Source organism: Erpetoichthys calabaricus, chromosome 16 (genome assembly GCF_900747795.2).
Source record: "Erpetoichthys calabaricus chromosome 16, fErpCal1.3, whole genome shotgun sequence".
NCBI lineage: Eukaryota > Metazoa > Chordata > Cladistia > Polypteriformes > Polypteridae > Erpetoichthys > Erpetoichthys calabaricus.
The window spans coordinates 56367859-56383232 of NC_041409.2; the positions used below are offsets into that span (position 1 = coordinate 56367859).

At 39.5% G+C, this 15374-nt stretch overlaps 2 protein-coding genes across 3 annotated transcripts in view; one reads left to right on the forward strand and one right to left on the reverse strand.

Moving 5' to 3' along the window:
- Nucleotides 1-6962, forward strand: part of mlh3 (mutL homolog 3 (E. coli)) — a 24052-nt gene extending 17090 nt beyond the window's left edge. Inside the window, exons 9-13 of one of the 2 annotated variants that reach the window (XM_028822210.2) lie at nt 1144-1167; nt 1336-1414; nt 2628-2779; nt 4249-4323; nt 6750-6962. In XM_028822210.2, the coding sequence (XP_028678043.1) occupies nt 1144-1167; nt 1336-1414; nt 2628-2779; nt 4249-4323 (330 nt within the window). In that variant the 3' untranslated portion in view covers nt 6750-6962. Of the gene's footprint in view, nt 1-1143; nt 1168-1335; nt 1415-2627; nt 2780-4248; nt 6551-6749 lie in introns of those variants that run through there. The other variant, XM_051919883.1, reaches the window with a different exon arrangement.
- eif2b2 (eukaryotic translation initiation factor 2B, subunit 2 beta) lies at nt 4483-13693 on the reverse strand. Its single transcript, XM_028822213.2, has 8 exons — nt 13410-13693; nt 12724-12844; nt 11414-11565; nt 10024-10187; nt 9389-9484; nt 8460-8597; nt 6958-7024; nt 4483-4688 (listed from the first exon to the last, which is right to left on the reverse strand). Exons 1-8 carry the CDS (start codon nt 13669-13671, stop codon nt 4531-4533), a joined length of 1158 nt encoding a protein of 385 aa, XP_028678046.1. The 5' UTR covers nt 13672-13693; the 3' UTR covers nt 4483-4530.
- Between the last annotated feature and the right edge of the window lie 1681 nt (nt 13694-15374).

Below are 15374 nucleotides of genomic sequence, written 5' to 3' on the forward strand. Positions count from 1 at the left end.
AGTAGGGCCCACTGCATTCTAAGCACACGTCTCAGCCATGCTGTCTTGGGGAGTGTAGCCACTGGGTGAGGAAGTGTCACTCTGAGCAGTTCGTCAGCAACAAGTGCATGTGTTTCTCAGTCAGTGGTGGATTTTTGTGTCATTCTTTTGCCTTTTCCAACTGCATGAGGTACCATATTGTTATCAAAGCATATAGAACGTGTAAGCATAAGGCAGACATACTGTACGTACCTGTGATTAATTTTAGTTTAAATTGTTTATTTAACATGTGAAAGATGTAATGCTTGCATTTTATTTTTAGCAGTGTTTCAATGTTTGCCTTCATAAAAGTTACATATTGTCTGGTGGGGTGTGGTGAGAAAGGTGTTTAAGATCCTAACGGTTCAGTGATTACTGGGGTGTGTGTGGCCATTTGGTGTTGGTTAGTCTCACTGTGTGTAGGACAATGCTGCTGGTGACTGGGGTTTTTTTTTTTCTCCCCTGTTGTCAACTGGCCATTCCTCAACTATTATGTTAGTGGCAATTTATGTTAGCTTGGTTTTGTTATTTTTTTTAAGCATTGCTTTTTTCTTTTTCCATTTGTTTACCTTGATACATCATTTTAAGCTTGTAAATGTTGGCAAAGTTTTATACTTTATATATACTAAATACTGGTGTTTGCATTAATATGCTCTTTAAGTCCCTTTTTCATGTTTATAATTGTAGATTGTTTGAAACAATTTAATTAGCTGTACAGATAAATGATGGGTATAGCTGCTCTCTCATAGCTTTTAGTTCCACTTTCAGTTACTGAGTGGAGTTGCCATTTTCTCTGTGTTCATATTAGATTTTTTTAGGATTATGATTATCCTCCCACAGCTCAAACACATGTTGCTTGTTTAATTGACTTTGTGTGTGTGAACTTGTGGCCCCCGACAGGCAGATGAACTTTTCAATGGTGGTTTCTAGTTTGTGCCCTTTATTACCAGGACAAGCATTCCCATGACAGAAAATTTGGATTAAGGTATGATTAAGGATGATGGATTTTTCAAAACTACTGTGGCTAATTACCAGAACTTGGCAGAACCTGTTACTACTTAACTAAAGAAAAAAAAAGTCACCATATAGATACCTGAATTTTAATGTTGTTGTTTTTTTTCTTAGGAATATGTCAGAGAGCTGATAGAGGTAAGTTATTTGTAAGCATTGGTTATAATTTGTATAACAGAGTAATTTTTCAATGTATTTTATAAGAGCTACACATTTTTCCTTAATTTAAAAACGTAAGAAGTTAGAATTTTAATTAGCAGATTGCTGAAGGAATCAAAATTTAATTGGATGCTTTAATAATTGCAGCTAATTCGCTCAACTGGGCGGTTGAGAGGAACTCTGCCTTTGACAGTCCTAAAAGTATTGGCTTCACAAGCCTGCCATGGTAAGAGACACATTTTATTTGATCAAAAATTAGGAAATGTGGAAAAAAGATAAATACATAGAATTGGTGCACAGAAGACATATTTAAAACAATATTTTGCCAGTGCTACCCTGTCTGTCATTGGTAAATGCATTGTGCCCCATGTTCCTGGGATAGGCATTGGCTCTTGTAACCCTGCAATTGAATAGTGGGTAATGGATGAAACTTTGTTATCATCATGATAAAGAAAAATGTCTGGTAATGCAAAATTGGTATTCATTACCTGAAAAAGATTCATTTTATTTTATTTCCAGGTAGTCCTAATTAGTTCAGATAGTCCATCTTCTCATTTAAAAAAAACCTTGAAAAACATACTTCAGTACAAGTCTCTTTATTGTGATAAAAGTTGATTTGGGAATTGCTTTAATGAATTAATATGTAATTGTGGTTGTATATACAGTTATGCGAGGATTTATGGCCAACCGAGTTGAGACCAGCTGAGAGCCATAGGAAAATATTAGGGTACAAATGTTCTAAACACTGCTAAATCTAGCTGCTGCAAAGGCCATACGCCTTTTGTTTATCATGTACTTGGAGCAGCGCTGCCAGCCATAGAATGATAACACGTTGCATAGAAGCAGTGAGAGAAGTGGTGGTGTGCTGTAGATGTAGCAGATTTTCAGTTGTCTACCTTCCAGTACTAATGCTGCAACAAACAAATGGCCACAAACTTAGTAAAGGGAAAAAATATATACCTGTGTGTATATATATATTATATATATATATATATATATATATATATATATCCCTTCTGTGTGGATGATTTCTACTTTTTTCTTCACTTGACAAGATAGAAATGCCTCATAAATAGTAAAAAATCTTGTACACGTTATTTCACAGGGTGTCTTGTTTTCTGAGTCTTGGGAGGGCCCTATAAGGTGTGTTTTGTTCGGAGCTGCTTCACATATTCACGTCTCATGCATTTGCTCTGCACTGCTTTTCCTTACACAGACACACTGAGACTCGGTTTATTTTGTGCTACTCCATAACTGCAGTTGAAGTGTGCACACTTCTGGCCCATACCAGGCCTACAGAGCCTTAATTACAATGACCTGTACACTTGTGTCACCAGCCAGTCCTAATTGGAGCAGTAAGTCAGTTTATGACTGTATTCTGTTTTTTAGATGATTGTTCAAAAGATGAAATCCATTTTTTTGCATCATTGCCCTTCTAGGTGCTGTCAAATTTAATGATATATTGACCAGAGAGGAGTGCTGTCAGTTAATCAGATCCCTTTCAGTCTGCCAGCTGCCCTTCCAGTGTGCTCATGGAAGACCTTCCATTATTCCATTGGCAGACCTTGACCACTTGGAGACTGATGAACAGGTGAGAGACTGTAGCTAAACTTTTGTGATGGATTAATGAACCATACTTTGTATGCACATTAACCAGTGGGGATCCAACATAATCAAATTTGTAATCCTTAAAGAGGTCTAAATTTACTTTTCCCCCAAGTGAACACCTGCATTTATGGTTCAGGACAGTGTTTTCCAGTCCTAATTTAGGATATCAACTGTGTTTTACTGTTTTTGGTGCAATTAAGTCAAATCTTTTGACTTAGTGTTGTAAATATAAATTGTTAGAAACAGTTTCTTTCACAAGCATAATCCCACTTGGGTTGAAACCATGTGCTTGAAAAATAAGAAAACTCAGATGGATGAAAGGGAATAGCTGTTTAGTTCAGAATACTTACAACGCTTGGCACAAAGCAGAAAACATCCTAGGATGGGACTTAGTGCAGGACACCCTTGTGCGTGTGCACACACACACACACACACACACACACACACACATACACTCTTAAAAGTCACCGGGTAATGTAACATGCCTAAAAAAACAAAATGCCTCCAGGAAAACTCGTGCAGAGAATGTGCAAATGTTGCATAAGCAGTGTTCAAACCCAGGACCTGTGAGGAAGCAGTGCCAATCATTGTGCTGCCCATGTAGTTTTATGCTATATTTAAGAATGTGTTTATCCAAACATGTCTTTTGTGTGCACACCAAATATTATTCAGACACACTCCTGCTGTGTATACATTTGTTTTAGTACTTTTGTACATAAACAAGTCAGTGATAAGGATCATATCCAGTAATATTTAATTCAGCATTAGCTGTGTATTTGAAATTTCTATGCAGTGGACTAATAAGCAAATTTGTGCATTCCCATATGCAATTCACATGCATTTTGACTCCACTCATCATTATTGTTATAAATTCAGCTGACACCTTTACCCAGTGCATCTTACAGTTTTATTTTACACAATAACTGACTTACTCAGGGTCACAAATTGAGATAGGTGAGGGACCTGACAAAGAAATTGTGGTTTAAAGTCAAGGATATTAGCCACTACACCTTTATATTTTTGAACCTTAGTTCTCTCTCTCTCATATATATTTTTTTTTGATAAAAGCTGTACAGTCTCTTAGGGAATGCCCAGCATAGGGAAATTACTGCTGGTTATACATTTAGTCGTTCTGAATGCTTGAACAGGGTGAGCTGAGCAGTAATGTACGTTTTTTAGCAGCAATACTATAAATTGTATTACCAGCTGTCAAGGTTGTTAACAGCATGTTATTGGTGGTAGACCAATGACTTGTAGACCTTAGCAGTTAAGGTGAAAAAAAACAGATCATCATGGATATTCTTTTCTGCACAGGGCAACATTTTCCAAATGATCCATCTTACCTTTCGAATTTTCCTCACTTGGTAGCAAAAATGTAAAGGTGTAATTACGGCTTTACTTAAGTAGTTGGTACTTTGTTTTAGAATTTCTTATTGATATTTTTTTTATTAGGATCAACCAATGCCTAACCTGCTAAAACTGAGACAAAAATATGAAGAATGGCTACTACATGGAAAAAAATTTTGAGTAAGAACACACTTTTTTTTTCTTTCTTTTTTTTTTAACTTTAAGGTATTGTTATAACCTAAACTAATTTATACACTTTGAAGCAATTATAAGTTACATTTTTAAAGACTTCACTGAAATCCCCATATACAAAAATGTAAGTAAATATCAGAAGAGCCGTTGTCTTTCAGTAATGTAAATATTTATTTATAATTTACACAGGCAACTTTAAAGTTCATGGTCCTCTGGATGGTAAAGTTCACTCATCAACCTGTAAATGTATGATGGTGCATTACCACCAATGTTGGAGATGAACAACGTGATGAGTTCTGGTGGAACGTAATCAAATACAGGACTATGCACGTTTACCTTTGACAAAATTTCACCTAAAAATAAAAAAATGACATCAAATTAGGGCATTTTTATTTTCATTATAAAACACAGCTAGATTACATGCAACAGAAGTGACTGCCAGAATATCTGATCATATAAGTTGCTTTTATTCATGGTAGCTCACAAGATCAGAATATTGTATCATTGTTTAAGAATTTTTGCAAGGATGGAGCACAGGCATGTTAAGGGCCATGCAGGAAGGAACTGAACCAGCATACTTGCTCTTTAGAGTGCAGTGTCTTAGCTGTTACATAGTAATGTCTGGTAACTAGAACACAGTAACTGCCTAAAAGTAAGAAATGGATTGTATTAAAAAAAAAAACAAAGCTTAATTTTTATTATTGGAGATGCCTTATAAAATTCAGAGGCTAATTTCCTCAATAGTGTTATCTACAACCAATTTCACTAAAGACAATGGGCTAAATGTTTGAGTTGATCAGTTTTAATTCCTAGTTATGCCTGGCAATAGATTTACAGAAAAGGAATAGGAATGGAAGGGCCACTTAGCCTGTCGATTCAGTTCTAAACTTGGCCTGACCTAAACTCCCTAGATTAGTGAATACCTGCTGTTAGCTAACTTCCTACTGCCATCTCTGCTCCTACAGCCCTTTGTGCCCGGGTGTCTTAACGCTGGCCGCCTACTTACACACCACTGAGCCTTCCCCTTTATTACATTGCAGACAGCTGCATCCTACACCCCCCCCCCCTTTTTTTTTATCTAAGGAATCGCCGTTTTTGTGTGGGAGGAAAAAAGCTTTAAAAAATGGCAAAATGTATTTTTTAAATTAACTCTCACAGCACAAACAACACAAAAACTCAGCAACTGCCAGCTGCTTCTCACCCGCAAGCAGAGGTGACGTCAGCACATCAGTATGTCTCCTCCTCAGCACAGGTGAAGTTGATTTAGTACCATCGTGACCAAAAAACTGACCAAATTTTTTTTTTATACTGAGCATTAATTTATGCACAATTACAAATTGCTGTGGATATCATACTGACATACATCACAGTACCTATCATATGATAATGAATACAGTAATATCCAGTACCATTAAACAATAATGCAGAACACAAAAGGCCAGTCAGATGCACACAAGCTTCGTCCATTTCCTTGTGCTGCCCTTGACCTTTTTTTCTTTCAACCCTTACCAGAGTAGAAATTATCAGTAAACATGACAATACAAATGGTGCAGTAACCATCATTAATTAATAATAAATCAACAAAGGAAAATAACCCTAAAAACCTGACAATCCCAATTAACACCCACTTTAAACAGGAGTGTCACCCTGAGTTCCTGGAGGGCAACTGTAGGCAGCAGTGAAGTTTAGTTCTGTATATTCAGTAAGTTTTGCACTTGTATGCATAACAAGTTTATGAAATATTTTACTTATACAGTATTTTATTTCTACTTTTGATGAATTCCTTGCTTTTTCTATTTTGTTATAAATTCTTGTATGGAAGTATGTCTGGGGCTCTGCTAGGAGAATCACAGTGAAAGTGAATGTCGTTTGTTTGCAGAGATTTCCAGCACCTTTGGGTATGGGAGTGGCAGGTGGGATTAAGGGTTCCTAGTTAAACGCTGATTGGTTTATGGTACCAACACAACTTTAATTACAGAAGTTATTAAAAACAAAACTTGACATGTTGCCATTGAGAAACCCAGCACTGCCGAATCCTGGACACACGATAGCCAGCACACAGAAAGCACCTCAGCAAGCAGCAGACAGACATAGAGACAGTGTGTCCTTCCTGTTACAGCAGCATTCACGCTGGCGAGATTAACTTGGGGTCTCTCAACAACACCTAACGTGGACTGTACTGAATGAATGTTTAATAAATGCCAACTACAATATTCTTGGTTTTTGCGGTGGTGGTACTTTTGTCAATGTTGCGGCTTTGAGGCGGCCCTGTCTACAGTGCATTTGTCAAACACTCTCTGCCAGATCCAGTAACAGGTTACTGCTACTAATGGAACAGATGGTTGCTTCAGTCTTAACTGACCTGAATTTTAAGTTTTACAGCCATTAATTTTCATTTCTCCTTAACTAAACAGCCAAACAATAAGAAGTGCAAGATGAGAACCAGTAATGAATTGCAAATTCAGAAAGTGGCAGGAATGAAAACCTCCAGGATTTGAGTTTGATATCTGTGAATTCGACAGAAATTGTACTATAAACTTTGTAGCCACCTTATTGGCTTCTTGAAGTGTTTTCATGTGTCTGAAGCAGAACACCATTACATAAAATCATAAATGTCCTTACCTTCTGTGAATGGTAACACCTCCTGTGGAGAAACAAATTTGTGGAACGTGTCTTCCTCATTTGGGAACTTGAAATGGGGAGGAAAAAAAAAGGAAATTCAGTTAATTCTGTTTAAGTTGTGTTTCAAGTCATGGTCTTCTTAATGTTTACAGATTTTAATGCAACCAATCAGCAGCTGCTTTACCTACTTAAACTTGACATAACTGCACACCAAGTGGGAAATAAAAATATTTTGTAGTGTTCATTTTCTTCAAATTCAAAAAATGTATTCAACCCATATAACATCTTTAAGTCAAATATTAACTGGTTTTGTATTTGAAATCAATTAAAGCACCTTAAATGTCATCTTAGCCTGTAGTCCCAATCAATATAAAATCAGATATCCAGGGCACCTAGAAGGGAGTTTCAGAGTGGAGTCAAAAAAGACCCATAATTCACAGCTTTGGGTCATCATATGAAGACTACACAAGTGTATGGGAAATGAATCCCATACCTCTTAAATATTAGTTTTCAAAACATTCAATACAAAAGATGAGCTGCTCCTACCCAGGCCCACTTAGTCAGTCATTTAGAAATAGGAATAAAGATGAAGACATATTTCTGCTCATGTTCAGTCTTCTGATCAAACACAGCTTCTTACATTATGTACTTTTGTGGTTCAGCAGCATCTAACTTGAAAGGCACTGCTATGTACTTTCTGTGATCCATTGGGAAGAAGAAGAATAACAAAAAAAACCTTTTGTCTAGAAACAGAAGTGATAACCATAAAGTGTCAGATCATTGTGATACTTGTGACATACCTCTAATATCAAGATAGTATAACTGTGGTTTAAGTGAAACCATCTACGACATGTATGGTTAATCAGAAAGAATACTGTCTCCCTGCCTCCTAGGATGCTGTGCTGTGTTATGGATGTTTATGTTCAATCAAGCAAAATGACATCTTGCCTGAAGAAGGGGCCTGAATTGCCTCGAAAGCCTGCATATTGTAATTTTTTTAGTTAGCCAATAAAAGGTGTCATTTTCCTTTACTTCTAATTGTTTCCCTACATAAAATATAAAAGGTTTTATTGTTCTGAATGTTAGTGTTTCAAACACACTTTTGTACCAAGAAACCAGAAGGGACATACAAGATTGTCTGTAACCCAAGACAAGAGAAACTGTGATCCAGCATTCTATATTTTGTACGGTTACCGTTTTTGAAAACTGTAATGCAAGAAATGCTAAAGACTATTTCTGTAAAGACAGCAATTTACATTTATATAAAGACAACGTTCTCCAACCTGCTCAGTCTAATTCATTGCCATGGGCGTATACTGCAGGCAGGGCAACAGTCCATCACTGGGCCTACTTGTGCCCACACTCACATAGGGTCAGTCTATAATCATCCATCAACGTATCCAGGGAAGGGGAAGGGCTACCACTGTGCCATTATATCACTCAGTTTAGATAAAGATCTAAAATTTCAAGGGAAGGAAATAATACTGTAGTGTAATAATCACCTGTGGGGACAGTTTGAACATTGGAGCACAAACTATCAGTGGTGTGGAGTGATGCTTAGCTGCAAGAGCAAGTGTGTGTGTCCCATTGACGGCTCTTAAACCTCCATTTGCAAGGACCGTCTGAGTGCCAATAATTACCTAGAGAAAGAGAAAACTTTATACTGTGGGCCAAGAAATTCTTTTACTAGTTTGACTGATTAACTTGCAAAAAAAACTATTGAATACTTACCATATTCAGTATTTGACGGAATGATTATTAGATAAAAGACTTGGTGTTTTTTTCTTTATACAGTATCAGTGAAATAACTGTACATTACTACAGTATATATCTTTTACACAAACTTGAAAAGTGCAAACATATGACATATTTGAAAATGGGTCTTGGAATAACTTTTAATAATTTTTCAGGTACTCTTCATTTTTAACAAGTATAATTTAAATTGGAAAACACTCAGTGCAGAGCCCGCACTCCTCAGCTGTGTGCAGTGAAGCAAAGAGGGCTCAGCTACTAGACACTGATATACAGTAGTAGGGAGTCATGGGAAGTCTGTGTACAGTGAGTGGAAGAAAGCATAGGATTAAGAAATGCAACATCCACTCCCTCTGGGATTCATTTACAACAGAGTTCAGTCTGTATGAAGATTTACAAATTTATTGTGGAAAGAACATACTAAACAGACTCATTTCCAGTATTATATACTTTACAAGGGAACGTACGTATACAAGCATTATATACCTCACAGTTAATCCTGAAATAGCCAGCACAGCAAGAGTAAAGCTGGGTAAGGCCGATGCAATGTATATAATAGAAGCAGCGTACAAGGAACTTAATGAAGCTTTGATTGGGCATTATAGATTTTCTGTACGTCATATCAAGTGTGTGTATTATTTATATGTAGTTTCTACACAAAGGTGTGCCATTTTATTACCTTGTTTACTCGAGACATTACTGCAAATATTGCTGCATCTGTGATGACTGTAGTTTCAATTCCAGATCTGGATAAACTGACTGCCATTTCATGACCCTGGTGGGAAAAAGAAAAAACAAACAACAAGTGTGTTACTTCGACATTACAAGTCAGACAAATTCATTTTGGCAGAAGCACATGTCGAACAAATCGTTGTCATTTAGGTGTACAGTCTGCACTCTGGGACTGCTAGTCTTAATAACACCTGATCTTTAAGGACAGGACTTGAAGTCAAATACATTTGTGAAATTGAGGGAAAATTTCCAGTTATATTTATTGACATTTAGCTCACAATCTAAAAAAGACTTTTATATTAATATCTCAAGCATTTTTTCAAGTCACAACTATATCTTTGATGTTTACAGAAATTCTGAGTTCATGAAGTTATCAGCCAGTCTTTCAAATAGTTTAGTTATTTCTACTATTTTAAGTAATTGCTTAATTTTTCATTTAAAGATTTCCACATGTTTAAAATTAATAAAAGCCCAAGTTGAAATAAAGGCCTAGACCCTGCTTTAATGTTTGGGATGACATCATTTACTGTCATGCTAAGCAAACTAAACTACACTAAAAAGGACCTGAACCCGTGTGATTACCTGGCAGAACGGGGCGCACTCAGCGACTATAACATGGAACTTCCTCTTGCGGGCCGCGTCATTTAGAAATGCTTCTACCGTCCTGGAACGCCCAATTGTCATGATAACCTCATTTGAGTGAATGTGCTCCAGTGCTTGCATTGCAATGTTATCTGCAGTCCCCTCTAAAATTTAAGAAACATAAATTTAGCAAAACACACAAGTCTGATCCTAGATGGCTTAATCCTGTTTAGAGTCATGGAGCCCAAAGCCCACAGTTTAAAGATGTCGATTAACTTCACAGAGATCCTGGAGAAAACTTCACACAGACAGTACTGGGCATGGATTACTACCCAGGACCGAGTGGCCAAGGGGTCACACAATAGGATGGCCGTAACCAACTACAATTATATAAAAAGCCTTACATAAATATTTCTTGCTCAGGCTAACAACTGCAGACGGTGTATATTGTAAATTAAATAATCTATTTTGCCCAGGTATGCACCCATCTTGCTTCATCAGATCCAAAGTATCACAAACACTGAAACCCTTGGGAAACCTAAAGTCTGTGTGAAAATCAACAGCAACACCAACCCAAAGCGCTGATCAGCGTATCACACCCTGGCAGACTAAAGTGTGTTATAACAATTCCTGTTTAAGACTGCAAAATTAGATAGTAAAGATGAAAACAAAAAAACAGAAAATAATCCAATCACCTTAACAACCTTTCTTTACACCCCATTGCTCTAATGTGATGCTGTTAACCTGTGGGATCAGTTTGGAGAAGGTCAAGTTGGACCTTTTGGTAATAAATGGAAAGTATTACAATTTACTGAAAACAACGAGATTTGCCACACAACAAACAAGTGTGCCATGACAGGCCTATGTAGTGGGGCGCATTAACTTCCAATAACTTCACATATTTTACTGAAGACTCAAATGTGAACTAAAATATCCTTTACACTCCATTTAAATATCGAGCAAATTGTCCCAAAAGAACAAAACCAAAGTCACAACAATGTGGCCTTAAAATAATTTGTAAGAAACAGACAACTAGGCAGTACAAATGTGACAAGCCATAGATAGAATACTAGAATATAAAGTAAAACCAATTCCAGGACTGAAACAATAAGCAGCTAGAAAATAACAAACCTTACAAGGGCCCGGGGGTCTCTGGCGGCCGATTACACAAGTTACTCTTTCTTGTGTTACACTTTGATTTATTTCCAGCAGACACAAGCTAAGAAGTTGCTGCTTCCAATGGGTGTTACTGTTACTTTACCAGTCCCTTAGATTTACTTTCCCCAAAGAGTAACACCTCCAACGCTATATGTACAGTGCTGTATGGGGGGGCAATGTCCACCAAGTGGTCTGCCGCTATATCTACAAGAACCATCATCAGTTAGACTACCGAGTTCTGTCAGCAGCTCATTGATGGCCTCAATCACATTCGATTTGAGAGGAGCGAAGTGTTCTCTGAAGTTGTCATCAATTAGACCTCCAGACGTCAGTAATTTGTGCAAAGACTCCTGCTGGTCTGCTTCTTCACTGCTGCCTCGGGATCTAAGGACAAATAAAGAAACAAATATTTAGCACCAGAATCAAACTATTTACAGTCAAAACACCAAAACTGGCAAGCTTACATTTGGCACAAAATTCTAACCTCGCTGAGGTCCTGACAATGTGCCTGCGCTGTCCTCTGAAGACTTCACACTGCAATTCTTAAAACTACACATCCTGCAGTTCATCAGAGCTCATTTCAGGAGCTGGGGCTCCAAGGAAGACGCCAACCCTGGACAATACTCCAATCCCAAAGCCTCCATTCACACACACACTCCAACAATCGCCAACATAACCAGCACAGCTGCAATGAAGGAAACCCATGCAGACATGGCGAGAATGAGCGAACTGCACACACACTACAACAAGGCATCGCGGTCAAAGTCAGGCCACTGGGTCTGGGAGGACACTCCATCATTTCTGTCCATTCCACTCAGTATTTAGCACCACTAACTCGCCCAATGCCACTGTACCAACTGTAGACCAAACATCTGAACACAGTTTCACTGTAAATGATATTCTAACCTTGACGTGGGTGTGCCCGGCTCCTTTTTTATACCCAATGTTGTCAGGGCAGGCTATGGCAGCTACAGTTGGAGAAGGTATTACTGAGGTCACCAGGGTACGCTCATCATGAGGCCCGAGTGTGGATCTCAGTGCCCCCTGTGCAGTGTCAGGGACATTATGCTGTAAAAATTGGTGCATCCCTTTAAATGAGATGTAAAACCAATGTCCTGACTCTCAGTGGTCAAAAAGATCCCCAGGCATCTTTTGAGAAGAGTAGGGTGTTTCCCAAAGTCCTGGCTAACTGCCCACCACAGTCTTGACCATCCCAGACCCCTAATTTCCCTCCCGTCTCTAATATGTTAACTGTATCTGTCACCCCTTAGTACATTAATGTATGATGAGCACACTGGTACACAAATGGCTGCCGTTGCATCATCTAGGTGTGGATGCTACACAATGGTGGTAAATGATGTGGATCTCCACTGTCTGTATAAAGTGCTTGAATTATAAACATAATTAATGATGAAGTGAGCATGAAAAAGGAAGAATCACTTTTTATTATATATTTTACTTTCTTGTCCGACGATGCCAGTGTCCCGACACACTAACTAATACCTGGTTGGCACCACGTGCCTCACACGGTTAAAGGCATACCTGGCATACTCCTCTCGAATGATCTTCAGCACTCTGCGGACCATATTCCCAACTGTGGTTTCTGATGGCTGTGCAGCTGTCATTCGTCGACCTTCCTTACGAATGATCTCCATCAGCTCACCTATGGCATCACAACAAAGACTCGCTTAGACTCGGCACATCATTCAAAACGCGCAGCTCTCGGGTCTATAAAGCCCTGCCCCGTCACACAATGCTGCTGTAATCCGTTATTTTTCAAATCCTGGGCAAGAACTAAATCTGCCAGTATGAAAAATGAGGCAAACAACACGGGGATGAGCACAAGTCCTTGTCAAAATGTTATCATGAACTGTAACATTTTCAGACCCGCTTAATCCTCTCCCGACTAAGCGACTTAACAGTACGCGCTGCCAGTTTTAAGGGGAGGGACACGCCGTGTGCCGGCAGCACGGCCACTGCAGCGGGAATGCCTGGAATGGTTCTGTGCACGAGTTCCTCACGACCGATCAATTTAATAAACCATAACGACAGTAGTGTCGCTGACAGCCGTCAACGGGCCCTGAAGCGAGAGCATCACGACATCGCCTTCTCTTCTGTATTTTTATGGATTACATTTTTATTAACTGAACCTTCTCTGATACACACCACCACACGAGCTAACTGCAACTATAGGCCGCAAAGCACCAAGCTCCCGTTACTGGCCTTACCCGCATTACTCCATCGAGCCTGGGCAGTTATTTTTCGGAGTAAGGCGGCTGTCTCTCGGGCAGTTTCACCAGAACCCCGAGACACACCCGTGGCACTTCGTCCCCGCTTCAGTTCTGCGAGGAAGGCTTCGATCCGCTCGGAGAGCTCCGACTCCTTATCCACGCCCGGCATTTTGCCGTCGTCAGTCTCACCTCGACTGGCACGAAACTTCTGCAGCTTGGTAAGCGGGGCTACACGCCTGTGACATGGAGCCACTTTCATTGGCTGCTCGGCGACTTCCGCTTCCGTCGCAGGCTGATGTTGAAGCGCTTGGATTCTGTTACCGGGAACTGAAAAGCGCGCGTCGTGCCGTGCGCGTGCCCGACAGGCGACAAGCGCCTGAGATTGAAAAGGTGCGCACTCATTTATAAGGCAATCTCACGGAACGTGTTTTAATTGTGAAAAGTTGTGTTCATTTATAAACACAATCACTATAGCTTGATTATTTCCATTAACGTCAGATTTTAAGTACAACATTGAAAACAAATTTAGTTGAAATTTTAACAAAGAGCACAATTTGATCTTGCATACAATCTTGCTTTACATCACTTGAACATGAAAATATTTGGCCAGTCTAATATGTTTAACACCTCTGTAAAGAAAACAACGGTAGGTACTCATTGACTTCAGTTATGAAGTTCGCCATCCTTCATATTCTGATGATGGCTTTCACCTTGCCCTTCACTCACAGCTGCGAGATTTTCAGGAAGAGAAGTCCAAATGCAAACCCGAAGAGACCGACACTCGCGTAGCAGCCCCGCTCCACAGACACCAGGTTGTTTCTCCATTTCGTTGCCATTTGGATCTTGATTGTTACCCCTTTGAGTGACATTTAAGCCTCTCTTTCCAGGCTTTTTCGTTCATCGCACCATCAGATTCTGCATCAGAAATCAGTTTAGTAACATCAGGGCTGGCAAACCTTTGAATTTGGCGTCCGACAAACCAGCAAGTCCAGGCGCAGGCGCAGGCGCATCAGACGGGCTCCGTGTTTTGTTAGCGCTTTGTCGAAGCGGAGAATGAAGGGCTTGAGGAGAACTTTATCTGCAGTCACCACGCTCGGTGGGATGGATGGATGTACAGTATACTGTACTCACACTGTATATAAGCTGCCGAAATCAAAGGCCCCGCTGTGCCCTCCTCATCTAATGGCTTCACCTGCCCGCTGCGTGGACTCGGGACCCCCGTCACGTCCAGTTCTATTCTGACCTTATCGAATAAAGGAACAGTTTTGCTTTATTGATGGATTAATACTGGAAATATTAATTTCAAACATCATCAAAATAAGATAATTGATGTTTAATTAATGATAATACAAAAACAGCAAAAAAAAAAGGTGCGTGAAAGAGAAAATGGTTTTCATTTTTTAATTCAGTGCTTAAAAATATGATTTTTTGTTTTAAATATTTGCAATTGCACAATTTGACTGCATGTGAGGGTTGCCCCAGCACGACGACAGGTCTTGTTCATTGGTAAACCTGGTGCCCAGTGTTACTTCAGTGGGCACTGCCAGGCCCTTCCCAATGCCCACTAAACATCATAGCTCTTCCAGTGCAGCTCATGCCAGAATGTGCCAAGTTCACTGGGAAAACTGACTAGCAAAGCCACCTGGGACCAAGCAGTGTGGGGGACTTTCAAAAAGATCTGACACATCTCAATGGACACTTTTAAGCGTTTCTTTCAACAGAGAAGAAGAAGCAGCCAACTTGAGCCTGGCATCTGCTGAACTGAGCAGTGAGCCTCATAAGATGGACGGACACACGTGGACTCTGATGATCAGGTGGACGTCGTGAAGCCAGTTGGTCAAATGTGAAGTTTGTGGAGCTGCAGGCCTGTGGCACAGACACTCACAGCAGGGTATCTTATGTGCCAGGGGGCACTGAAAGTGTTGGTCAGTGAACCCGAGGGGTTTGCTGCGGAGCTTCAAT